The 26,450-nt window shown below is 45.2% G+C and overlaps 2 protein-coding genes across 2 annotated transcripts in view; both read left to right on the top strand.

Annotated features, from left to right (window-relative positions):
- DHRS11 (dehydrogenase/reductase 11) overlaps nt 1-1,160 on the top strand; it is a 66,628-nt gene extending 65,468 nt beyond the window's left edge. The window contains exon 7 of the mRNA XM_067538110.1: nt 909-1,160. Coding sequence (XP_067394211.1) covers nt 909-944 — 36 coding nt within the window. The 3' untranslated portion in view covers nt 945-1,160. The remainder of the gene's footprint in view (nt 1-908) is intronic.
- Nucleotides 1,161-9,788: 8,628 nt separating this feature from the next.
- Nucleotides 9,789-25,196, top strand: MRM1 (mitochondrial rRNA methyltransferase 1). Its single transcript, XM_067537715.1, has 6 exons — nt 9,789-9,862; nt 12,434-13,318; nt 17,079-17,172; nt 19,805-19,925; nt 24,185-24,304; nt 24,413-25,196. The coding sequence occupies exons 2-6, from the start codon at nt 12,471-12,473 to the stop codon at nt 24,451-24,453; spliced, it is 1,224 nt and encodes a 407-aa protein (XP_067393816.1). The 5' UTR covers nt 9,789-9,862; nt 12,434-12,470; the 3' UTR covers nt 24,454-25,196.
- The last annotated feature ends 1,254 nt before the right edge of the window (nt 25,197-26,450 follow it).

Here is a 26,450-nt window from a genome sequence, read left to right as displayed (position 1 = left end):
GTATGTGTGCTTCGTGGCAGGCATTCGTTTTTTGCTGGTGGGTTTCTTTGGGTAGTGTTGCAGGAAACTATCAGTCCAAGGACAGAACTGGACACCAGCCACATGTCAGAGGATCCTTTCTAAAGCCCCGATCCTGTAGAGGGAATCCTTGCGGATGGACCCTATGCCCACGCAGAGTCCCATTGACTTCACTGGGGTTCTGGGTGGACACAAGGGACTGCCCAGGCAGATCCCACACTGGATCAGGCTAGAGATACACAGCATGGGTCCAAATGTATGTGCACAGACCAATCTGTGGCCGAATTTGTCCAGCCTTACTCCAGTCTGTGGGCCAGGCAGTGGTGAGCAGCTGTGCAGCGGCTCCTAACCGCACCAGCCTCAGCACATCTGCTGCATGCAGCTCTCTTATTCTTGCTTTCCCTCTTGCGCAGCATTGGCTCTGCCCACAGGCCTAATCCCTGAGGCTCACTGCAGGTTTGCTAGCAGAGAGGCAGAGTGGTGATCAGGGCACAGCAGCTGCTGGGAAGCAGGAGAAGGGGGAACGGGCTCCACCCCCACCTGCTCCAACACCAGCCTGTGACTTGATAATTAAGCAGTTAAGATCCTTTAATGTCTTGACAATGAAAAACTGATGATTGGATGGCAGGCTCTGAATTCAGTGTTAATGAGCTTGGAGGCACCAAGATGCACCATGTCCTTCCTTGTGAAGTATAATCTCTTTAACCTAGTAACCTCTAGGGCTATTGGAAACAAAGCACTGGTTGCAAAAATGCCGCTGGTGTGTGACCTTTCCTTGCTGGGTCTCTGGGTGTCCCGCCACTATACCTTTAAGGCCCCAATGAAATCAAGGAAGGGTCAGACCTTACATATTGCTGCCCGCTATTACATCTCGTTTATTTTCCACTCAGATCTATGGTGCTCAGCACAGAACACCGGATGCCTAGAATGTGCTATGGAGATAAGGGACATGGAAACACCAAGGCAAATGGGCAGTGGTTGGAGCAAGAGACTGGAAGTCAGCACCTCTGGGTTCTGTTCCGACCATTGCTATTGATGCACTGTGGGAGCTCTGCCGAAGTCCTTCTGTGTTTGTGTCCCCCATCTGTAATATGGGAATAATATTAATACCCGCTCCATGGTGCTCGGGGTGTCTATCAGTTCGTACGGGGACGTTTGGTGTTGCTGTGTCCTAGTTTTTCTTTCTTTTTCTGATGCAAAACTATTGTTGCTTCAAAGGGCGGGTTCCCTTGCAAAGCCTGCCTCTCTGCAAGATTATGATCTACCTCCATCAGGGGGAGACTGATGGATACCTCATGATGAGAAGGCCTAAATGTGGCATGCAGGGGGGAGAGAGAAATCCCCGAAACGAACAGCTGCCCCTGCCTTAAAAAAAGAAGGCTCTAAAGAATTGGCCTGTATTTCTTTGGCCTAAATAACATTGTTTGTAAGGGCAGCTACATGACCCGATGTTGGGAATGTCAGTTCTGGATGATAATGAAAGCGAGAGGCCACAAACATTGGATGGGACCGAGACAAGTTTGAGTCTAAACTGAGGGTCATCCCTTCTAATGAGGGGCAGCTAAGATGCAACCGGAAGGTACCAAGTTCAGACTGTCAAACCTGATCAGGGAGAAAACAGAATGTTCCTTTAAGTGTGGTCAGCAAAGCAGAAGTGCCGATTTTGGAAAATGCTTTGCGTTTGGAAGGCTGACAAAAGGCATTAATGGAATCCAGTACAGGGAGCACATCCTGCTCAGGCTCAAAGGGAAGCTAAAAACAAAGCCGCCTCTGAAAGATCATGGTGAACTAGGAGCCCTAAAGAGTGTTCTTAGGAGGAGTAGGTGGTGATGGTATTTATCAGGACCTGTGGCAATAAATGGAAAGGTAATAAGGCTTGTGCCATGCCTCTTCCTTTGGATTAGGGTTTGTCGGTGCCCCTATCGAGCCAAAATGGGTCAGCTGAGCATGGACAGGTTGTTGAGATCCAGACCCCCTGCCCAAATGCCACAGTGATGAGTAGATTATAAATCAAAGTACAGGAGCTAGGAACAGAGCATGAGTCTGCTCGCATTAAAATCAATGGCAACACTAGCATCTGTTTCAGTGAGCTCAGGACCAGGCTGGCAGACAGATGCATACAGCCAGGGCGTTGCCAGCTTACAAATCAAGTTTAAATGGATGTTTCCTAGTTGTGCCACTAATGGCAGAGGGAGCGCTCCGTACCCCCTTGGATGCTGAGGAATGACCATGGCGACCTGTTCTCTTCTGGGAAGCAAATGACACGGATTTTTTTTTTCTCTCTTAAATAGGTGGCTTTACCAGTGAAGGGGGGAGAGGAAGAGCTGAGCACCTTACTCTTCTTGAGCAAGGGCCTTTATAAACTCATGCAATGGCAAATGGCTACTACTCAGTCACGCAAAGGCCCCTTCACACCTGACAGCATAAAGCCCCCTAAAAGTCAGCAGAAACGGACCTTAGCCAATGGCAAATTGCTGGCTTTGCCCACAGTACCCAGTGTAGGGAGCTGAGCGGGGCATGGCTGAAGTGTGTTGTACTACAGCACTGTAGCTTTTCTCTCTCAATTCCCAGGGTCTGTTTATAAGGCTAGAAGGCTCAGGAAAGGAGCGGGCCCAACAATGCTGGCAAATGGAAGAGATCCCAAAGGATCCCAGTCTCACTGAACTGCTCTGTCCAACACTCCTGTCTTTTTGGGCCTGATCTCCAGGCACTCATGAGTGAGAGTCGAATCTGGCTCTGTGTGTCGAGGGTCGATTTTATTTGTGTGTGCGTGTGTGTGTGTGTGTGAGAGAGAGAGAGAGAGCAAGAGAGATCTGTACAATAAATAAATAAATAAAGCTAGAAAGGAACATATGGGCCTGCTTGAAAATGCCATCTGCCAGCAACAGCGTGCAACTGCTCTAAATACCAGGGGTAGGAAAGGCGAGTTGCAGTTTCATCTTTCTATTTCCTAAATAAACACAGTTTTAATGAATAGGGCCTTAGGCCTTCTGATTTACACACGCACCCCCCACCCCCGCTTCCCACCACCTCTGGTCTCTCATGCACAGCTCTAATTCCACTATGGATCTGAAATTAACTGCCTTGGCATCACAGCAAGGTGCTAGTGCCAGGTTAATGCTTTCTCTGGAGAAATTAAAGATGAAGTAACCTATAAATGCCTGTATCTGCATGTATTCTTTTTAAATAAGTTGCAAATGATTTAATGTCTTTTAATCGATCCAGGCTAATAATAGTTACCCTGTGTGTATCAGGGCAGAAAGGACAATCAGAGTCCTCTCTCGTATGTAGTATGCTAGACTTTTATGAAGAATGCTAAAGGAGGTAGATGTAACAATTACAGCCCACAAGGATGAGGCAGAAGAACCCTAGAAATGGTTGGATTTGAAATACACACATAGTGGAGACAAGCTGCAAGGGACACTGTCAATGTCTTTTAGGCTCAAAGTTTGACTCAGCTGAAAGGAGCGAATGCGTTCCGCAGCCATGCACACCTCTGATCAAGAACAGCCAAAGCTATAGGGGTCTTTGTTTGAAAAGGGCTAGATTGTTACAAGCCTTAATGGGGTCAGGTGGGGGAGTGAATTGGGAAGGAAAGCCCATCCCCTTTTCCCCCCAGGGCTAGGTTGGGGGTCCCTAGCTTCATGGCACCAGAGTGCAGCCTCTCTCCAAGTCAAGTGGGTGGGAAAGGGGCAGAGATGAACAGGGAGTGGACAGAGTCAAGGCTTTGCCTTCCCAACCAATATGCCAGCATGGAGGGGGGAGGGAGATACGTACCCTAAACCCTTTTCAGGGCTGCACGAAATGATTCCCCCTCACACTGGAGCAACACACTCAGATCTGTGTCAACGGCTCAATCAGACCCAAATAATTTTGCGCTGACATCGGGGGAAAAAAATTTTTTTTGAGTCACTATTTAAAAAACCCTCCCCAATGCTCTCTCTGCTGGCACTGGGCACCTGCTTAACTCCAAGAACAGCATTTGCTGTGGTTATTATTTGTTGCTTAGACAGCAGTACTTCGTGCCCATGCAGCTGCTGCATCAAAGAGCTTGCAGGCTGAGTGTTTATTCTTACAAACACTTCCAGCTGTGTGTAGGGCTTCCTACCTTGAGTGGCCCCATTGAAGTCACTGGGGCTCTTGAAGTGGAGGGTGGTGGTGGTGGAATTAATAGACTCTGAGGTTAGATGGGATCATCTGATCTGACCTGCACAACACAGGCTGTAGTATCTCACCCAGGGATTCCTGTGTTGACCCCTAGTTTAAAGACCTGTTGTGGCGTTTCTTGAAAACAGAGGGTGTTTTGCCACCGACTGCAGTGGATTTTACCATTAAAATCCTACTCTGTAAAGATCTTGACAGAACAAGGAGCAACGGTACTCTGTAAACAAAGATGGTTGGGATGATATAGCAGAGGTTGAGCAGGGGGTTGGACTAGATCCTTCAGGATATAAAGTAGTAGTTAAATGTAAGTTATTAACCTAATAGGTCTTCTCCATCTCTCAGTGAAGGCAAAGACAAAAGCCTCATTATCTTCAATTAGGGCAGGGCTTTTCAGTTGCTGATTACTGGTGTGTGAGTCTAGAGGTAAGCTAAAATCACCAAACAAGTAACCAGCAAGAACTGGTTCTTTACAGCGGTAAGTTCTAATAGGAGTGGAGCAGGACTCTAGCCAGTGGGGCAGGGACTGTCTTTTTGGTCTGTGTTTGTACAGCGTCTAGCACAATGAGCTCCCAGTCCATGAGTGGAGCTCTATGGCCCTCCGCTAATACAAATAATAAGCAATAACGATACTGAATTGAAGTGGGTAGAGATGCATTGCTGTGGCTTGGAGGCTCGCTCTTAAGAAAGGAGATTGCCTAGATAAAAGTGGCTTGTTGTACAGGCTGAACTGTACACATGCCGAGATGGAACGCTGGCTCTGTGTGGGAGAGTAATGCGCAGGGGGCCTGTGTAAACCAGCATAACTCCATTGAAATCAATGGAGATAATGCTGATTTACACCAGCTGGGATCTGGCCTAGGGAGCATGGCTGGGCTGGACTGTTCCTGAAAGTCCAGAGCCCAGCAGCCTGAAGATAGTTACCAGCAGCTGATTTGGAACTGACACCCCCTGACACTTGAAGGTGAAAGCCAAAACTTTCATTATTATTTAGAAAAAAGTCTCATTGTCCCTGCAGCCGCTTTGCTATTTAATTGGGCTGAGGGAAAAAAATCTGATTTATTTCAAGGAGCGCTAAAGGTCTGTGCTCCCCAACAGACACTTACCGTCATGGCTGAAATTGCCCATAAGAGCATTTATCCTTCCCTAATCATATTTTTTACTCAGAATAAACAGAAGCGCTAAGTGGATATTCAGCCCAATATGCTATTACATTCAGCTTGCAACGCTGGGGCAAAGTGATTGTTTTCTTCAGTTCTGTTACCTTGCCATTGGTTCAGTCACAACCGTAATCACACAACCTGTGTGTGGTGCTTGTGTTGTCTCTGGATCACAGGCAAATTGTAACAGAAGTAGTGCCCTCTCCGACGGTGTTGTGCGGTCATTCAGACCTGCAGTTTTACCCAGCTGCACAGTTCTAAGCATATGCCTACACGGCAGAGAAAACCTCCATGGCTGGGCTGTGCCAGCTGAATTGGGTTCTTGGGGCTAGGGGTGCAGGCCTGTTTCATTGCTGACTTTTGGGCTCCGAGACCCTGTGGGATAGGAGGGTGGGAAATGGGAGTTAGGTGCCTAAATACCTTTGATGATCTGGACCTAAGTACCTTGTGCAGAAGTGTAGCTTGCAAGCTGAAGTGCGTACTACACCATCCAAGCTGCCCCCATCCCTGCACACACATCGTCAACTAAAGTAGATTTGCCTTCGTGTGTAGTATTACCGAAAATAACACTTAGTTCTTTCCATGTTCAAAGTACTGTACAAACATGAATTAATGCTCCCAGCACCCCAGAGAGGCAAGTAGGGTCATGCTTATAATACAGCTGGAGTAAATGAGACTCAAAAAGGTTAAAAGAAGTAACCAAATCAGTCAGTGTCAGGGGCCGGATTAGAATCACGGAGTTCCTCAACCCTAAATCTGTTAATGCTTCCAAGCTGTATTGCCTCTCTTCACAGTATCAAGCTTTCTTACAGGCATTAATTAAGCTTCACGACACCTTGGTAAATTGTATTATACTTGTTTCACAGAGAGGTAAATTGAGTCCCACATCTGTGGCTAACTATTGGACATCAGTGGCTAGGGCTGTCACCAGAATTACAAAGATATAATAAATATAACATAACACAACAAGAAAAGGTGTCAGATGACCCTGGCTAGTAGCTATGAAGAAATGAATAGTATAATGTCTTCCTGCAGTACCTTGGAATGCGACATAAGCAATTGTGAAGAGTGCATAGGCAACACCATGAAGAAAACTGATCCCTGCAGTAGAAAGGATCCTTCCCAGGACTTCAGCCCAGCTGGGTTATCTGTAATCCTTCTATGCTGCAGCCTAACAGCACTGAAAATCATAATTAATATAAGGGATGAAGACAGCAGTAAAGATTGATTTGGTCTGTTACTGTAGCAGCAATCCAGAGGGCGATGTCCCCAGGACACTGCAGTCAGTATACAAAGATTCCTTCTATTTCTAGAACATCCTGTCCTGCAGGAGAAAACAGAGAGAGTTTGCAGATCGCTGAACCTAGGATGTCTCTTTCTGTGGATCCTCCCAGCGTGCATCTGGGCACCATAAAGGCTCCACAGTGTTGCAAGGAGAACTGTCTACCGGCAGTGCAACAGAGGTGCCTGGATGACTAGCAAAAATATGGACTTTGCATCTGTTCTCAACAATGCAGGCCAGGGGGAATGTGGCCCCCTGTCTAAAACTGCTCCTTCCATGTGCTCTCTACCCTTGTGGAGTCTAGTTCTACATCCTGAGCTCTGCTGCAAAGCTTTATTCAAATAGCTTTGCTTTCTAGAGATAGGAGAAGAGTCACTTCCCTGCCCTCTTATAATATTTAAACCATGCCTTAGAGGGAAAGGAAGACAGAGCTCTCCTTAGAAGGTAACTGTTCCTGGGACACAAGTGCTTCAGGCAGACTCTGGGCTCCTGTGGGAATGTGCTAATGAGACCATCATTAATTATAAAGAGTTATTAACAGCAGCAATCTAGAGCAAAACCCTTAGCCTGTCTCCAGACTCCTGCAGTTCATTGTTTAGTGCATCCTGGGGCAGCTGCTCTTCAAAATCAGCCCCTTACAATGTTTAACTAGAGACTGATTTAAAAGGCAAAGAATCCGCATGATGGGCCTGAAATATAACAAGCCTCTGCTAAAAACTTAACTTGTCCTTTAAAACACAGGACGTGGAGTTGAGATCTGAGTATGGTTCTTGCATCTGACAGTCTTATTTTTGCCTTTGGACAAGTCACTTCACCTTTTAATTGGATGGAGTGGAAGAAACACTTACCCCTCCACCTGATCTTTGGATGGAAGGGCCATGTATTATTGTTGTAGTAGTAATCTGAGCACAGGGGCTTGCTGGGTTGTGACTATACATAAGCAGCTGTCACTCTGTTTTCTCAATGTGGGAAAGCAGGATCTGCACTGCTTTCGATTCCCAGAGAAAGCAAATTGGCAGGAGAGCAAAATGGTGCATTGTGGGAAGACACACATGTCATGTATCACAGAATTTGTGGGGACAGCCTCGATTTTGTACAATGAAGCCCACATCCTGAAAGTTCAGGATGTATCACTGTAGATATTGTAACACAGTTTTGAGATCCAAATGACACCGTGGGGTGGTCTACACTTGAAAACTGTACTAATATAACTGTCTGTTGCGGGAGGTTGGTGGTGATTTTTTTACTAGAATAGTTATATTGGTACATGCTGTAGTTTACGCACAGTTATACCAGTATAAAGACTGGTATAGTTATTCTCCTTCCTGTATGAGAATAGGTATACCACTATAAAGGATCTTTATATCAGTACAACTGAATCCACACTAGGCAGATTCTACTGCTTTAACTATACTGGTTTATTAAAGGGTACAGCTTTCTAAAGTAGGTGACATCTATGTCACAAGATTGCATCAGCATTTGATGCCATTGCCTTCTGACATCATGACACAACCTCACCAGATCATGTGACATATCTTGTATCAGGACATGGCAAATCTGGAGGTCTGAAAAATTTAGTCTGTCATCACTGTGCTTTTAGCAGCAGGCCACGCCCAACTTATGAGCTGGCATTTTAAAACTGTTGCAGCTTTTTGTTTTAGAAATGCTGATATGTTTGGTCATTACCAGAAGAAGCTGCATTTTTAAACAGGCATTTTCAAGCACAAGACTGAACCAGATTCATCCGCTGACACCAATGGAGTTACACCGGGATGAATTTGGTTCTGTAATACTTGTTTATACAGCCAGCCTGGGTCTCTTTACCCTAACTGGATTTTAACATTATTCATCAGGAGGTTTTCTGTCCATTAGTGGAAGCCAAGCTCCCTCTGCTGGCAATCAAGGAATCAAACATCTGAAGCAACTTTGGCCATTCTCTATGGCCCCAAGGCTCACTTGATAGTGCGGGAAATTAAAGCAAGTTGTCAAACTAGGATTGATAAAGAGCTGGGCTTCTGTCCTTGGGGAATTGCTGCAGAAATGCATCACTTGACAGAGAAGAGCAATAATAATTGCCAAGAAGTTACTTTTTACGAGAAATATAAGCAAAGGTGGATTAAGACTCCGGAGACCTAAGTGCCACTCCCAGCTCTGCCACTGACCTGCTGAGTGACCGTGGCAAGTCACTTCACCTCTCTATGCCTCTGTCTCCCCTTTAGCTGTCTTGTCTATTTAGAGTGTAAGCTCTTTGGGTCAGACTGTCTTGTATGCTGTGTTTACACAGTGCCTCGCACAATGGGGCTCCGACCCTGCTGGGGGGGTCTCTAAGTGCTACTGTAAAACAAACTAATACATCAAATAAAGAAAATCATCATCACCCTACATGACGTCTTTACACCATAAGCCTCTCTCTTGGGCAGTGGAACCGTTTCTCTGTGGGTGCCACAGCCACCGTAGGGGAGTCAAAAGCGTGTGCTCAGTGTGAGACTGTGTGTAGGGGGGAGAACTCTCCTCAGCGGGGAAAGCCGGGAAATTAAATTTGCAGGTGCCAGGCAAGGTCTCTCCTCCAAGCGCAGGCTGCCAGGGCTCTGTTTTCACTTTGATATTCAGTCCTTGGCTCCTGAGCATCTGCCTGGGAGTTGGCCTGACCGGTCTCAGGGTTGGGGCACGGAGCCCAGCTGCCGCACAGGGGAGGGCCATAAGCGCCCTCCCGGCTACGGGGCACTCTCTGGGGTAAGGCTCTCTGCAGATCTCTTGGCCACAGGGCACGAGGTGGCCCCCTCCAGGGCTTGCACACAGTCCCCCCACCATAGGAGACCCCTGGGGCGTATGCCCTTGGGCTACACACTTCAGTGCATGGGGGCTGCAGGGCGGGGGCTGCTCCAGGGTGCAGCTGATCTCCAGCCCCTTGTGCTTGTGCCCCCTCACCAGCTGCCCCTAGACCACCTTGACTGAGGAGAAGCCCCGCCCTTAGACCGCCTTGCCTGAGGAGAGGCCCCGCCCCCCCAGCAGCCTGCCCCGCCCCCACCTGGCCTCTGCCGAACCCCCGCTGCTCCCGCCCAGCCAGCACCACCCCGGACGGCAATACCAGCAACTCCTACCGGCAGGTGGCGCTGCAGGGCAGAGCGGCGGCCCTCTGTCTTCTCCTCTCGATGGTGGGCTGGGGGAAGGCGGTGGCCTCGCGTGCGGAGGAGGAGGGACTTCGGCAGTGGGGCGCTGCCCGCACGTGGTGGCGCACGAGGTAGGGACGGGGGGGGGATGGGGAGAGTGGTGGGCGCGGCGCGCGCACCGCAGGGAGAGGCTGAGGGGATCCTGGTTCTCCCCTCTCCAGGCTGCCCCAGCCAAGGGGTCACTGCTGGGTTCCCTCCCCCGCTTGAAGCCGCGGGGTTTTTAGCGGGGTCCCGTTGACTCCGTCCCGGGCTGCCTCCCCCCCAGCCTGAGGCAGTCCTGAGGAGACGCTGGGGCGGCTTCGCTCGGGGGTCGCCTCCCCACGTTCTGTGCCGCCCCTCCCCCACCCGGCTTTCCCGCCCGCTGCCCGCCCCTCCCCCCCGGCCCGGCTCTTGTCTCTGCCCCTGACAGGAATCAAGGGGGTGAAGAGCCCGCAATAAACGGCGCAGCTGCTGCCCGCTGGGCCGGCCCCGAGTGCCGGGGCTGCTTCCCTCCCCGCCGCGGGGGTGCAGGACTGGCTCCAGCCCGGCCTGGGGTTTTTCTCGCCCTGCGGTTGGCCCGTTCCCCTGGGGTCGGGCTGTACACCCCTCACCAGAAGCGCTGAGGAGGGTCCCATGCTGGTTTTCTCCACCACATGCCCGGTTTCTGTGGTACTTACACATAGGTTGACCCGATTTTATAGAGACAGGCCGGATATTCCGGGCTTGGTCTTATATAGGCGCCTATAACAACCCCCTCCCCCACTCCCTGTCCTGATTTTTCACACTTGCTGTCTGGTCACGGCGCCTGTTGCCATTATCTGGGTGTCTGTCGTTCATTGTCACAATGCCCCAGTGACAAAGGGAAGCATTATTCTCTTGTTAAAGAAGGGCCACCGAGGCAGAGCGAATGTGGCTTGCCCAGGGTCACACAAGTAGTCCACGGCAGAGCTGGGAATTGAATGCAGATTTCCTGGAGTCCTCGCCCAGCGTCTGAGCCATAAAACCTACTTTTCTGTCCCAGGTGGATGATTTTTGTTTCCATCTTTTCGTAATGCCGCTGAATAGCAAACTAGTGCCTTGGTGCTCCGGTTTGCAACAACAGCGAGCACTGATGATGACGGAAGTTTCTGAACGAGGGTCTCTATAGGCTTGGTGCAGCTGGGTGCTCAGCCCTGCTTATTCTTTTTATTTTTGTAGCAATATGTTAGACTAATGAAGGTGTGTCCAAAAGGGGAATGGGGATGGCCCAGTGGTTAGGAGACGAGCCTAGAACGTTGGAAACTTTGGTTCATGTTCCTGTTCTATTACGGACTTCCTGCTCGACATTGAGCCAGTCACTTAGCCTCTCTGTGCCTCAGTTCTCCTTCTGGAAAATGGGGGTAATAATATTAGTTAGCTCTTGTGCTTTTCATTAGTGGAGCTCAAAGCACTTTACAAAGGAAGTCATTATCATTATCCCCTGTTTTACAGATGGGGAAACAGGCATAGAGGGAGGAAGTGACTAGGCCAAGGTGGCCCAGTAGGCCAGTGAAAGAGCCCAGAATAGAAAGAAAGACTTTCCCACCTCACAGAGGTGTTGTGATGATAAACACATAGATGCCTAGTATGGCAACAGGGAATGGGCCTAAAGAGCCTAAATTAGACTGCATTCAGTGTGAATCAAGTTCTGCTAGTTGAGTTTATCACTGTAAATATATATATATTTTCTTCATGGAGATCATCAATAATTTATGATGTAGAGAGGTAGTAGCTCAGTGTGACAACTTTACTGCAAATCTAATGGCACAGTCTGTAATCTGTTGACACAGTCAGAAAAGCTTGTATTATGTAGATGTATATTTAAAGGAAAATCATGTAGGGAACATTCTTAGCCATGACTATAAGTTATTGTTATCTAATTAGCCAGAGGTTGAGGTGGGCTGGAGTGGTAAAACAAAGGACCAGATCATAACCTGGTATAAATTGGCATAACATCATCTATTTGAATGGTGCTAAACCAGTTCACACTAACTCAGAATCTGGCCCAGAGTATTTAACTATGTTCGGTGTAGAAGACATAATCAGTTTATTGTTGGAGATAATGACTAGAACCCATTTATTATTTAATTAGTGCAGTGCTGATTGTCTCCTTGTCTGGAAATGCCTTCTCTTTTTGTGAATGCAAATTTTGCCTGGTGTTATATATTGCTACTGATGGTTTAAAAATTTGGTTATACTCTGAAAGTTGGGTTCCATATTTCTTTTTCCATGACTCCAGGTCAAATATGCTCTGTTTGCAGATGAAAAGATGCGGGGTTGTTTTCTGTCAGCTCTGCGCATTCAACTTGGGATCTGAGAGTCAAGACATTTTCTGTGGCTTACATATGGCTATCAGTGAAAGATTCTGCAGTTTGAATTTAGTTAATTCTGTTTGTGTTGTATGAGCCAGAACAGAATCTAGCTCATTCTTCCATACGCATATTAGGCTAATATTAAAAACTTATTTTAATCAGCAAAGAGCAGCTATGGCTTGGAACACAGACAGAGAATAGATGTTGAAGTTGAGTGTAAAATTTCCATTTGTAAATAGTCCTTTTTCTGATCATAAGCATGTTTTAAAATTGTAAATATTAGTGGAATATTAGCCCATATTGTATAACTGGCCTTTTATCTTCTTTTTCAAGGAATAGCAGTTCCAAGGGGAGAAGTCTGAGTGGTAGAATGGCCTTTGTGGTGGAGATGGTGCAGATCTTTAAGTTCAGCATGTGGAAGGCTGCAAGACTTTCATTTGCTTGTAGTTGTAACTGTCATCTTAGGGCAGTCCAACATTTTTCAACACAAGAGAAAGAGCCATCGCAATCTACATCACTTACTGGGTTCGGAAATGAAGGAAATGAACACCACCATAGCAGCCACCAGTGTCCAATATTGGAACTTGGGGATGGTGCACAAGTGATCCCCAAACCACATCCTGCTGGCGGAAGCTATAAAGGCCTCACCCCACCGAATAATTGCCGGTGGCAGTGGAATTCTAGTATGAGAAGCACTCAGCAGGCTGCATCTTCCAGTGAGGAATTTAGGAACCTGAGGGAGGATGATTTTTCAAAAGAGTGGAAAAGACCAGCGCCAAAGCCTCTGTCCATTGAAAGGACCAAAGGTTCAGAGATCTTGTTTGGCATTGCGCCCTGCTCCCTGGCTTTCTCGCAGTCAAAGAGGGACTTTTTCAGGTTATTCCTCAAGTCAAGCAGCAACTGCATACGGCCTGTGATGGAAGAGTTTGCCCAGCGAGCTAAGGCCCGCGGGGTCCCCGTGCACCATGTCAGAAGGCAGGTGCTGGATGCCCTTTGCAAAGGTCAAGTCCACCAGGGAGTTTGCTTAGAGGCCACTCCTCTCCGTCCTAGGAGCTTGGAAAAAGCTGAACCTTCCCAGGTTGGGGTTGCCACTGGTCTGGGCACACAGCTGATTTGGCTGGTGTTGGAGCAGGTACAGGATCCTATGAATCTGGGGGCAATGCTACGTTCTGCGCACTTCTTAGGAGTTGACAGAGTGGTGATCAGCCAAAAGGACAGGTACATTTTATGCTTTGCTTCTGTGGTGGGGTTTCCTGTTCACATTACTGCTGGCTTCCAAAGATGTGTCAAAGCTGCAGCTTGACAAAACCTTCGCTGGGATTATTTAGCTGAGGTTAGTCCTGCTTTGAGCAGGGGGTTGGACTAGATGACCTCCTGAGGTCCCGTCCAACTCTATGATTCTATGTTACTATCTTGCATATTTGTAAAGTTCCTTTAAACTCAAAGCATGCGCCTAATTGATATAGAAACTACACTAGCTGCTGAAGCTCTGCATGTGGGAGGCAGTGGGGCCTGTCTTCTATTCTCAGCTCTGCCCTGGGCCTGTTGAGTCACCTTAGGCATGTCAGTTCGTGTGTCTGTGCCTCAATTTCCCCATCTGTAAAATGGGGGTAATAATGCTGACCTTTGTAAAACACTTTGAGAGCTACTAATGAAAAGCACTTAGAACTTGGTATTATTATTATTTCACCCCATCTACAATCTCTGATTTTCACTTCTGAGTCCCCCAATAATTGGAAAAATTTCCACTTCTTGTCTACCAACCGGCCTTCCTTTCCTTCAAATCCCTTCCTAAATTTCCCTCCTTTCCACAGGGCCTTCCTACAACACTCCTCTGACTAGTGCAGTTCCATGTTTTGTTTCAGTTTCTGTTGGATTGTAAACTCTTTGGGGCAGGGACCTTGATCTCTTATTTGCTTTGCCTAGTGCCTTGTGAATTTACAGTGCTGTGTAAATAATGGCAGCATTAGGTTATTGTCTGTGCCTTCTGCTTTGGGACAGATCAGCTGATTTTATTTCGGCAACCTTTGCTCCTTCAGGGATGGAAGATGGGGAAGGTTTTGTCTGCTATCTCTTCTTGGATCTCTCCATTTTTCAAACATGTTCTCCGCTTGCTTTGCTGAAGTCCTCTTTCTATGCATCATGCTGCTGGATGCAGCTGCTTGAGGAGCCCATTAATGCTGTTTCCATTTGTCAGCTGGAGGGGTGCAACTTGCACCCTTTCCCATTGGACCCCATTCACTGCTTCTGCAGCAGGACTTTGAGTAAAATTCAGAAAATCCCCTGCTCCCCATTGAATGACGTATTGAGTAGCCACCAGCACACTGGGTAATCCCTGATTGTTGGTTTTTTTCTTTATTGCTATAAGAGTTTCTGAGTTGCAAAGGGATTACAAACACATCTTAACCTATGGAGTTCTAACCACCCCTTCTGCACTCATTCACTTCAGTGATCGAAAAGCCATTCCCTTCCAGCTGTGGAGAGATTGAAGAATTTTTTTTTTGTAGTCCAGGTTTCAAACCCTAAGGATCTGATCCTGCATGTGGAAGGTCTTCAGGATAATAATGAGGATTTGCTCACACATACTTAACTGTCTTGTCCCCCAGTGCTATATTACTAACTCCTCATAAAGGGAACTGGAGCCTTTCTCTGAGCTTATTCTATACAAGCTGCCAAGAGTAATTTTCTTCTTCAGTAAGTATTGCTTTGTTGTCTCTGCCTAAACAGTTCACTAGTCTTTCAGATAAGATGTAAAACCAAGGTCCTTTTGTAGCCATTAAAGATCTCATCATCCTTTTTGTAAGGATAGGAGTGTCAGTCCCAGCATTCTGGACAGATTTCAGCTCAGGTTGTTGCATCCTGCCTACCTTGCAGTTTCAGCTGGTTGCTGTGTTCTTCACTTTCTGTCCTAAATTGTTGAGCTGCCATGTTCCACACTGGAGGTGCATGAACCTATACTTGTATATAGTTTGTGTATATGTAGAGCCCTGCATGGATACAAAAATGTGGATTTGCATCCGATCTGCATCCGCCAGAATCAATTGACATCTGACTCACCATCTGTGGTCTCTGTCGGTCATCCACACCTGCACGAACCCGCAGTTCTGGGCCCCCCAATCAGCTCTTCGGGGGCCAGCCCTTCCAGGAAGCTGCTGGAACAGCTGATTGGCATCTAGCAGGGGGAGCCCCCACCCAAGGATCTCAAAGGCGGAGAAGCAGCATCAAAGGCTTTAAGCTGCAGACAGCTGCTTCCCCACCTTTGGGATCTTCATTCGATCCACCATCCACAAAAATTTGTCCACAGATATAAAGTGGATATCTGCAGATTTGCAGGGCTGTATGTATATGTTTGAGGTACTGAGGGTTTCAAAGCTATTAATACTCCAACTATATCAGGTTTGATTTGTTAACCACCATGGCAGCTGTGCTTCTCTGGGACAATGCAAATCACAAAGCCCGGGACAAATCATGTGCGAGCTGGGGACAAAGCGTTCTTGGTTGAGGGAATCTGGCTATGGAACAAACTCCCAGAGGACATCAGGTGAATCCAGAGTTTGATCATCCTTAAGAAATGTTGCAAAGCCTTCCTTGATAAGGCCTTTCCATCATAAAAATGACACTCACAGCACTGACCCACTTTCTACCCCAATATCATAACCAAAAATCAAAACAAAAAATATCCCTACCCCCAAGTAGGGTCTTGCCCTGAAACAGAAGAAGAGCTGGAGACCCCATGAAGTCCGGTAGGGAGAAGACTATTGTTACTGATTTTACATGGAGGCTGCTCAGATGCTGTGGTGGTGGGCAGCGGTATAAAACCTCAAAATAGCTAGAGAGATGGGATCTCGTGGGATGCAAAGAGATTTGTAAGTGTAAAGCCTGTGTTGTCATGAAATGCTCAGTTATGTGCTGTGCGCAAACACACACCCACACAGATTGCCAGGTATCTGTAGCTCCTAAGTTAGGTGTGTATAATTTGATTAAAAAGGCACAGGTGCTGCTAGTAAAAACAGCCTGGAATAATTTTTAGCCTAGTTTTTTTTTTTTCTTTACATGGTATGTTTATTCTAATCACTCTGCCTCTAGATTCAAAATTGCAAGACTGCTGCTTGCAAGATTTGGCCTGATCCCTGCTGTACTTGTTCCGTGGATGAATGCTTTCTTACATCTCTCAGCTGTGCTTTTCTGATTAATATCCACTTGCTGAGCAAGTCCACCCTTGGGTGTGTGTGTGGAGGGGTGTTTTTTGGAGATATGTTTTAGGGCAGGGGAAACATTATTTTGTAGTAGAACTATTATGGTAACACTGTCCAGAGGTCCCAGTCAGGAAGTAGGTTGTCACTGAACTAGGCACTGGACATACAAATGACCAAAAGGTGATCCCTGCTCCCAAAGAATTTTCAATCCAAGTATAAGACAAGAAACAGCAGGTGGAGACATACAGATGAGGGGAGCACAAGGAAGTAGCATGACGATTGCGAGCAGGATGAGGAGCAGTGGTCCCAGCAGACCAGATGCCTAACTATTGCGTTGTAGGCATCATGGCTGAGGTGGTTTTAAGGAGGGTGGTGTAGAAGCCTTGCGAGGTCAGTGATGGTGAGAGGGATGCTAAGGATGGCCATCTCTCTTCTGAATGGCTTCTGCTGAGGGAGGCAAATAGGGGATTAGCACAGGTGATACAGGTGTGTGGAGGTGTCACCAGTGCAATAGGTACATATAAAGCTAGCCACAGATATTTAAACTTGGTTTGATGAGAAGTTTTGTTTTGTTACCATCTTTAGTTAGTCTTGGTGCTAATTGTGCTCAAAGTCTCCCATTCCCTATAAGAAAGTGCATCTATATAATGAGTAGAATCACTTGTAAAATGATTTCAAGTGAATTGTGGAAGGCAATAGGATGAGGTAGCAAAAACAATTTTCCAAGGTTTTTGTTTTGCTTTGTTTTAACTTGGAACTTTTCTTGGCTTCTCTACTCACAGCTGCCCCCTTACTCCTACAGTGAGCAAAGCAAGTGCTGGAGCCATGGAGGTTTTGGAAGTATACAGCACAGATAATCTCCAGAGATTTCTGAAGGTAGAAAAATTTAGCTTTCCTTTTTTTCTTTGTCCTTTTACCACTACAGGTCCCAAGAACTTTCAGGCAGTCTCACCAGCAAGATTGTGTGGCCTGTCAGTAGGGTAGATCACCTTTTTACAACATTTGATGCACATTTGTAAGTGAGAACGGTAAAAATAGCTGTGTGGATATTGCAAGATGGGCAGTGGCACAGGCTAGCTGCCTGAGCTTGGATCCAGTGGGTCGTATGCTTGTGTGGCTATCGCCCATGCTGCAACATCCACATTGCTAGTTTTAGTGCACTAGCTTGAATGGAGCTAATGCATATCTGTCTTTTCAGCTGCAGTGTAGACATACACTGTGAGGCCTCTGTTGAGTTTGAACACTGTCCTTCTGTCTCATGCACTGCCAGCTACTAGAGACTGCTTCTCAAAGGCTGGTCACATGAGGGCAGCATTGTGCAACAGTAAAAATAAGGAGGAAAAGAGAAACCGGGGGTGGGCTTGAAATGCTGTGAATGTATTCACCTTGTTGAAGGGGCAGCTGCAAAATGAATCTGGAGATTTGAGCTCCATAATGAAACCTCTGAAGAATGACACTACAGAGAGGGAAGAAAGGTTTGAAAAGACTCTTTAAACAAAACAAAACAAAAAAGAATCCTCTCAGTTGTGAGAGTGTCTGATCAGTTTTGGAGGAGTGTTTGGAGGGCAGTGAACTGCACAGAGCTGTGTTACAGCAAAGCCTGTGGAGATCACAGTTGTTTGCTGTGTAGTTGTAGTCGTATTGGTCCACGGGTATTAGAGAGACGAAGTGGATGAGGAGGTAATATCTTTTACTGGACCAACTGCTGTTGGTGGAGATCCCTGGCAGTCAGTATTTTTCTCCCTGCATATCCTGTTTTGACCACTGGGGAGCTGCTGAGATGTCTAACCCCTTCCTTCCAGTGCAAAGCTGGAAACCTTTTCCAGCCCTACCATATCTATGGCAGCCAGAGCTCTGGATGATGATGAAATAAAAAGCACATAAAATATATTGATGTTTAATTGAAACACCTGGAAGAATTGCTTTGTTACTATAAAGCTCAATTTATTAACATTTTGGGCCATTGCTGCAGTCCATTTAATTGGACCCAAATTGGTCAGCCTAACCTGTGGCATCACAGGAGTGTAAATTTGATGTAGTTTAATGTAAAAAGTGCAGATTTCACAGGAAATTAGACTGGCAAGAAGCAGCAACTTGACTCTTGTTAAAGTGGATTTTCTAGTTAAAAGGAACCCTGGCCAAATTAAGACATCTGTACTGTGATTTTATAAAATGAAATGGGATTACTGGTCTTCTAAACTACCACTCAACAAGAGTAAGGAAAGCAGAATTAGCCCGCTAGATAGATGAGAGCATTGGGCACTGGAAGTGCTCAGCATATTTGAAAATCAGGTGGCATATTTAAGGGCATAATTTTAGGGACCCAAGTTTGAAAATTTTGGTTCGGGCTTTTTAAGCCAGGTCTACACTTAAAAGTTTTGCAGGCATAACTATATTGGTGAGAGAGGTGATTTTTTTTTTAAACTACACAGCAATGCTGGCAAAAATTCTAGCGTAGATGTAGTTACAGCGGCAAAAATGTTCTTTTGCCAGCATAGTTTATTTTGATCACCGAACTGGAATAAGTTATGCCAGCAAAAGCACTTTTTTGCTGGTATAAGCTATGTGACAGATATTGCAACCCCATGCAGTTCTTTGGTGGCCATTGTGTTAAATTTATGTATGACTGTGTGTGTGCTACTCCAGGGGGGAGAGTTATCACAGCTCTGACAGGAACCAGAAACAGTGGAGGGTGATTAAGGTGAATCACTTAGGTTGTAAACACCTTTAGAGAGGTGCCACCCTCTTGTGAGGTTTGCATGTACTGGTTCAAACTGGTTTTTCCCAGAAGCCAGCAGTCAAAGAAAGGGTTTTTGGTATAAAAAGCCTGGATTTAAACGGACTCAGGTCCTTCTTTCTTATCCAGCAAATGGACAGGACTTTCTGTCCAAGGGAGGTCCTGACCCTTGTGGAAGGGTTGGATTTGGGCTTACTCGGGCCTCAGAAGATTGATGGGTGACTCCTGGTATGTTTAGTGTGTGTTTAAATCTGTTTTATATATGTTTTCTCTGTAGTTCTTTCTACCTGAAGAATAAATGTGTGTGTGCTTGAAAAGAGCAGTGTGGTAATTTGTGACAGCTGGGAATACACTGTTCAGAGCCCTCGGAAAGAAAGCAATGCGCAGCAGGCCAGCCTGCTGCGGATATCACAGCAGAGAGCTGTGCAGCCTTAAAAACCCCCTGGTCAGAAGGGAGTGGGAGAAGGGTCCCTACTCAGAGATGGGATGACTGGAAACCTGACTGGGAACTCCTGGTGTGGCCCATGGGGATGGGGTTACAGGTGCAATTTCCCTGAAACTGTAGCAAGCTATCTCTACAGTCAAAGGGTTTTGCCAGTATAGCTGTACTGATCTAACAAGTATAAACAAGACCTAGATGTATTAAAAAATGAGCAAACAAAAAGAAGCAAAGTAAGTTAGCTGCATGTTTGTGCTGTGTGTGTTTGTATTGTTCTTATAAGTTTAAACAACCTGGAATCATTTTTCTTTTTTACCCCTTTTCTTCCTAAGGCTAAAACTGAAGAAGGCTGGGAAGTCATGGGAACAGTCAGCAAATCTGAGGTCGAGGATAATGTCCCCGTCATCAACTGCTTAGAATTTCACTGGAATAAACCCACCATTTTAATATTAGGTATTGTACATTGTAAACTTTAACTGGGGTGAAGATGCATAGCTTAGTGAATGATGTGGAGACATGTCACCTCTAAAGCTAGTGCTGATGTAGCTGTGTTGTCTTCATCACACTAACTGAAAAGAAGCTAAGTGTCAAGTAATGTAAAACAGCCACTCTTTGTCCTGGAGAGTCATACCTGAAGTGCCTATAAAGTGAATGTGTTAAAGGGAAGCTCTTTAGGTGGACATTTGCTATCCCTGTGTTGACTGTGTTATGTCTTGTGGTGTGATAGTTGTCAGAGCAGCAGGTGGTGGTTTTTGTTTTTTTCAGTTTAAAAAGCCAGCCTGAAAAGTTCCTTTTATTAAAAATATTGCAAATTTCGTGCTGGTGGTAGATACTAGATTGGCAACCCAAGTCCCTGTTTAGTCATAGAATGGATACAGCAGGGCAATCGGAGGTCTTGCTTCCTCACACCATGTCCTGGTCTTGGATAACCACTCATGGGAGTGACCAGGGAGTTCAGTGTTTACGTCTTCATGACTCTACATTTGTAAGGTGTGCAGAAAGGTGCAGGATGGCATTTGTAAGGTGATGGGTGCAGGTAGTCTCTCTGCTATTCAGTCTTGGTCTTTCCTGAGATTGCCAACAATAGTGTCCATTACTTTGGGTAATGTGGGTAAGCTTTGGTAATGTGGACAGCTGCCCCAGCAGAAATAGGATCTGTCTGCTCATTTGACACAGGTGGCTACCAAACAGCCATCAGATATAGTATTAAGTTTTGGTTAGTTCCAACCTTTTTCTCTTTTGCAATCCCCTCCTCCCTCCCCCCCTCTCCCCCCCCCCCCCCCAAAAAAAATTCTCTTAAGCAGATAAAGGAGACCATTGCAATGAATTTTCCAAGATCGTGTCTTTTATGGAGAGAGGTCTGAGTTTATATGGTCTAAATGGTAGAGAAGCAAGTGGGCATTACAGCTGAAGTCAGAAACATTGCAGAGTTCATCCAGGAATGTGTATGTTGAAGCCCTTTTTGCTGCTCACTGTCAGCAGGCAGTGAAGGTGGTTTGAACCATTACACTGAAAGGTAATGTCATGCTGATGATCTGCCATTGAGGGGCTGTAATCCTGTCTGATGCTACCATTTACTTGGCCCTGAAGACGTTTCTTTAATTAAAATGTTTATTGAACTCCAGGAAATACTGACAAGACAACACAGCAAATCTGGCATCTCTACAAGATGTGTTGCGCTATATTACAAAGGGAATAGAAAGGCTGGCAACACAGATGATGGACCACAAAGAAATACATACCAGAAACGATGACAACAGCAAGAGAAAGGAAGAGAGAGAAAGTGACAGCAGTGTCATTACCTTGAATTATGAGAGATTTCTCCAGGAAAAAGTCCAAATATTCTTTTGTCAGGGGAGACTGGAGGCTGATTGGTAGATGCATGAAAAGAGTTCCCAAACCTTACAACAGTAATGACTTCAACTCTCTACTGAGCACTAACTCTTCACTGAAAAGAAAATTGAGCATTATGGAGTTGTATGATACTGGGATTGTTTGAAGAAATGTCCTGGATCTAAATATGTAGCGTACCTGTGGCAGCAAGCAGAGAAGAGTAGAAATAAATTAGTGTGGAAGCAAGCTTCCCACGTACTGCATAGGGCTGTCTTATAAGAAAAGTGTTACAGACTTGAATTTGCCTTCCCAGCATCCTAGTCAGCTACATTCTTGCTTGCTTGCCAAAGAGAATGATCTGAACAATACCTCTTAATGTTGTCTATGTGCAAAGTCAATGCCTAAGGCAACAGATTGACTGCTTTAGAGACTGAAGGCTTCTGCATGGGCAGGAACAGGATTAGCTCTCTTTCCTATCCTGCCAGCTCTGCATACCCTTTCAGTCCTTGGCCTGGGTGCTGAGTCTGGGAATAAGGGTGTCTCTTTGTGATTTTGTTTATCTGGACACCTGTCCACTTAGATCAATCAAATTTATTTCTCAGACCACTGAACAGTTATCATCTTTTGGTCGCTGCTTATTTTGGCTGGATTTGAACTATCAAAATCCAATACTACAATAGTTCGTAAGAATATAAATTCTGGAAGCGATATTTAACATCATGCTTTATGGCTTAAGTCACACTCTAACTATTTGGTATTAGGAGGTCTCTTGCACTGTCCTCTGAAGCATCAGGTGCTGGTCACTCTGGAGATGGGATACTGGACTAAATGGACCAGTCTGGCAATTCCTAACTCAGAGATGAAAGGCCCTGTATTCCATTATCAAACCTCTGAGTCATCAGACCACTCCCTGAATAATACAGTCAGAAATAGGGACAAAGAAGGTAATTCAGTGATTGCATTTCAGCTGTACTCTCAAGGAGAGACAAAACTGTGAGATCAAAGTCAAAGAGCTGAAGTGCTAAATGTTTTGTGCAGCAATATAAGCTAGCATCTTGTATTATTTTATCTGATTCAATCAACACTCCCTCCCACATGTCATTCTCTATCTGCAAGTCTTTTTGCCCTGAATTTATGGGTTCTAATTATCTTAAGCGACTAAGGACATAAAAAGCTTTGTAAAAGCTGGAAGCAAAATTGCCACTTTTATTGGGAATCATAAGACCCTTATCAGTGAGAGAAAGGGAGTGTTCCAGGAAACATTACACCTCTGACAATAGCTGCTGTCCCAGCTGAAGGAACCCACACGAATATGATCTCGAAAGGCTGATGAGACGAATATTGCTTGAAGTTATACACCTTTTCTCTTCTGTATCAAATCAAGAAAAAGCAGAAGGGAAGGGAAATCCTTGCTTTCCCCACCAACATCTGGTGACAGAGGAATGGTGGCCCAGTGGTTGGGATGCTAGCCTGGGAGACTCAGGTTCGATTCCTGCACCACCTCAGACTGCCTGTGTGACCTTGGGCAAGGCACTTAGCTGCTCTGTGCCTCAGTTTCCCATTAGTACAATAGGAATAATAGCACTGCCCTATATCATTGGGGTGTTGAGTGGATAAATACATTAAAGACTGAGATGCTCAGATAGTACAGTAATGGTGGCAATATAAGTATCTTAGCGAGACTGGAGAGATGATTTGGTGACAGCATCAGCTGATGGAGTTGGAGACTTGCAGACATTTTACAGAGACAATTCCTGCATGTCGGACAGCAACTGGGTTCTAGAGTAAAAAGTTTAAAAATCCAATAGAGCTGGCCAGTGTCCCTATTAACAGTCCCTTTGAGGCAAGGCTAGGAAAGGGAAATGGTGGCTTCCTGTTCCATGGATCTGTTCTGTTGCCTGCAGAGCAGGGGCCTTATTCTTTTTTTTGTCTAAATTGTGCCAGGGGAGCCTGTGGAGGTCTAGACATAATGAACGCACCTTTTGAAAATGGAGCCGATCTAGAGTCAGAGTGAGGGGGGAGGGTAGTGGGGTTAGTCAGGGCCTTCTGTGTATTCATTTGTCTACGAGTGGAATTGTTTCAAGCATCTCCCTTTCCATTTTCCTTTGTGACAGTGCAAGCCAAGCTACTACTAATGACCTGGCATAGATTTCTACTCTGTTTCACTAGTGTATCAGGTCAAACATATTAGGGTTGTTGGATGGTTTAGCAACTAATCAATTGAAGCCTCTGGTTAAACTCTCTGTGTTCACGAGTTGCACCCAGCTGGTAGTACCGTCTATTCACGGGAAGGTTAAACAAGTCAATATCAACAGAGACATAGGAGTTGCTGAACCAGATCAGACCATTGGTCTATCAACCCCTCTATCCAGCTTCTAGCAGTGGACACTATAATGCGTCAGATGAAGCTTCCTCCTCTCAAGTACCTCGTCAACTGTGCATTGCTGTACGTTGGAAACAGGGAAGGATTTCCCCTGACTCTGGAATGGGTGCTATGAGGCTTTGTAACGAAAGTGCCGCAGAAGCACAGGGTATTAGCTCTAGCTCAGAAACTCCTTAGACATCTACATACAAATCCGGATTGGCTGAAATGGGCCAGTAAGGAAAACCAGATACATTGCTGTGAGTTGTTACCTCAGGTATAATTTAACAACTGGATCCTGCAAACAGTTACTCCTGCTCTTGATCATGCATATTGTTGTATCGAAGTCAATGAACAACTTCTGTGAGTCAGCGTTTGCCAGGAAGGCGTTCTGATTTTATTTTAAAAAGGCATTTGTCGACCTTTTATTCAGAAATTGGTGGCAGAGTTGTGAAAATGTGCAAAGTCGGCTACACAAACCCATGAACATACCCATACAATATCTTTTTTTCTGCAGGGAATGAAGGGTATGGACTATCCTCAAAGACTCGAAGCTTGTGCCACAGGATGCTAATCATCCCTCCTGGAAGAATGTTGCAACCTGGGATCGAATCGTTAAATGTCTCTGTTGCTACTGGTAAAAAAAAAATTTCGTTGCTCAAACTGATTGCAATTCCCATTTCTTTAAAAATAAAAATTTTCAGGATGAGTTTCTATTAATGAAACCTTTTTATTTTTTTTGCAGGGATTCTCTTGCATTGTATATGCAGCCAAAAAATAAAGTAACTCAGTGGGATTTTACCGTGAATTGTGTAGATCTTTTGAAATCCAACTCTTTTGAGCAGGGAAAACAATTCAGTGTTGCATGCTTTCACTGACAATCAATAGGGGCGATACCTTATTGCAGTTTCTAGACTCTTTGTACAGCTATGAGCTCCTGAGAAGCTAAGGAGAAAGTAAACACTGAACCTTCTGCTGTGAAATGTTCAACTTAAACTTTAGAAGATTCCAGGTTGCATCCAGCGTCCTAGACTCCAGGGTGTCTCTGCACAATGTTCCACCTGAGCATTGGATGCACCTGCTTCATCAGAGTGTGTTTACAGACTGCTAAGTACTGTAGGTCTTAGCTCCAGGAACCTGTTGGATACATGAACTCCAAGAGAAAAGATTAAAAGAAAATGTGACAGAGAGAAAGATTTTAAAAACAGGGATCAAAATCTCTCAGTGTTTACTGATGCAAAACATCCGCTAAAGTCAATGGACCTTGTTTTCCTTTACACTAAGGCCCCTTTACAGAACTCATTCCCAATAAGAACTTTGCTGGAATCGGGCCCATTCTGTATTTTCTTCATAGTGTGATGGCATTTCCCATTCCACGTCATTGAACATCTGAAAACATGTTGCATTGAATTTGACTGTAAAATAGGACTGTGAACTCAGTCATGTGACAGATGTGACCTATTATTAAACTCAATTGAGGGGAAAAAAAAGTAGCCCATTGAAATAAAACTGTCTAAAGATTTGTTGTAGATTTGTATTCAATTGTTCCTTTTGTTCTCTCTCATATGTAAACACACCACTTGATTAGTGAAACAGGACACAGCATATTTGTGTGAGCTGTGAGTGAGGAATAAGGATATGGATTCACTAGCATGTTCTCTCATTCATATTGTGAATGTTCCTCTTTCATTATGGTTCTGGTCCTGTTAGATGCTGAGTACCCCAGCACCTTCAACTCCCATTGAAGTCAATGGAAATTCATGACATTCAACATCTCGCCTTGCATTTGAGTGAGAGATGACAGAGGTTTCTTTTGCAAATATTTCTGGCTGGAAAACTACACTTGATAAATTATTGAAAACCAAATGAATGTTATCGCTTAGCACCTTGACTATTTTATTTAGTTACTGTGGCCCTTTGCATAGGGTCCCTCATTAACATTTGATTTACAGTGCCCTTTAGGGATAATTTCAAACAATTTAGCTTACTCCATTCCCTCCCCTCCCCTTCCAAATGAGCAGCTAAATCACTCAGAGAGACTAATTAGGACTTTCTTTTGAGCTAAATGAAGTCTGTAAACTCTGGTCTGTGAATGTGAAAGTTTTTCAGATGTTTCAGGCTGGTGGTTAATTTCACAGTCTTTAGAAAAGTTATGGTGTCTGCCAGCCCAGTCTCCTTTCTGTCACCTGGTTTGCTTTGGTTTATCTTGTACCTAGTCAGGTGATATCCTAGCACATTTTCATGTAGGTGAATTCCTTTTTGGGATGCTATAAGTTCTGTTAGATGCTATGGGCCTGTGTCTCGGTTACATTCGTATTTTGATGGTGCCTAAAGGCTACAACCAGGTTGAACCTCATGGTGCTAGATGCTGCATAAGCACAAAATAAATGACACACCCTGCCCCAGAGAATGTACAGTCTAAAAAACAATACTATCTTCCCCTTTGTTGCTCTTAAGGGATTTTTTTAAGAGTAATATTTTCTTTGGTTTTTTTATTGTTGCAGTCTCTCTTCACCATAGCCCCTCTTTGGAGCAGTTATGGGGTTGGATCCTGTATTCCTTTGCATATCCAAAACTCCCACTGAAATTGATGGGAATTTCAGGTGTACAAAAAATACAGGCTTTGCCCCCATAACTAAATGCTTAACTGGTGTAAATCAATGTAGCTTTGAGGTTCTGGCCCATAGTCTTTTTCAGTATGTTATAGGAGCTTCCACTGTTTACTTCACTCTCAGCCATTTTTCCCCCTTGTTCTTGCCATGGGCCTAGGTTACTTTGTGTCT

Source organism: Emydura macquarii, unplaced genomic scaffold (assembly GCF_026122565.2).
Source record: "Emydura macquarii macquarii isolate MOO-44397 ecotype Brisbane River unplaced genomic scaffold, CSIRO-AGI_Emac_v2 contig_450, whole genome shotgun sequence".
NCBI lineage: Eukaryota > Metazoa > Chordata > Testudines > Chelidae > Emydura > Emydura macquarii.
Note: the sequence above shows the minus strand (reverse complement) of the source record. Positions and strands in the feature narration are given on the sequence as shown.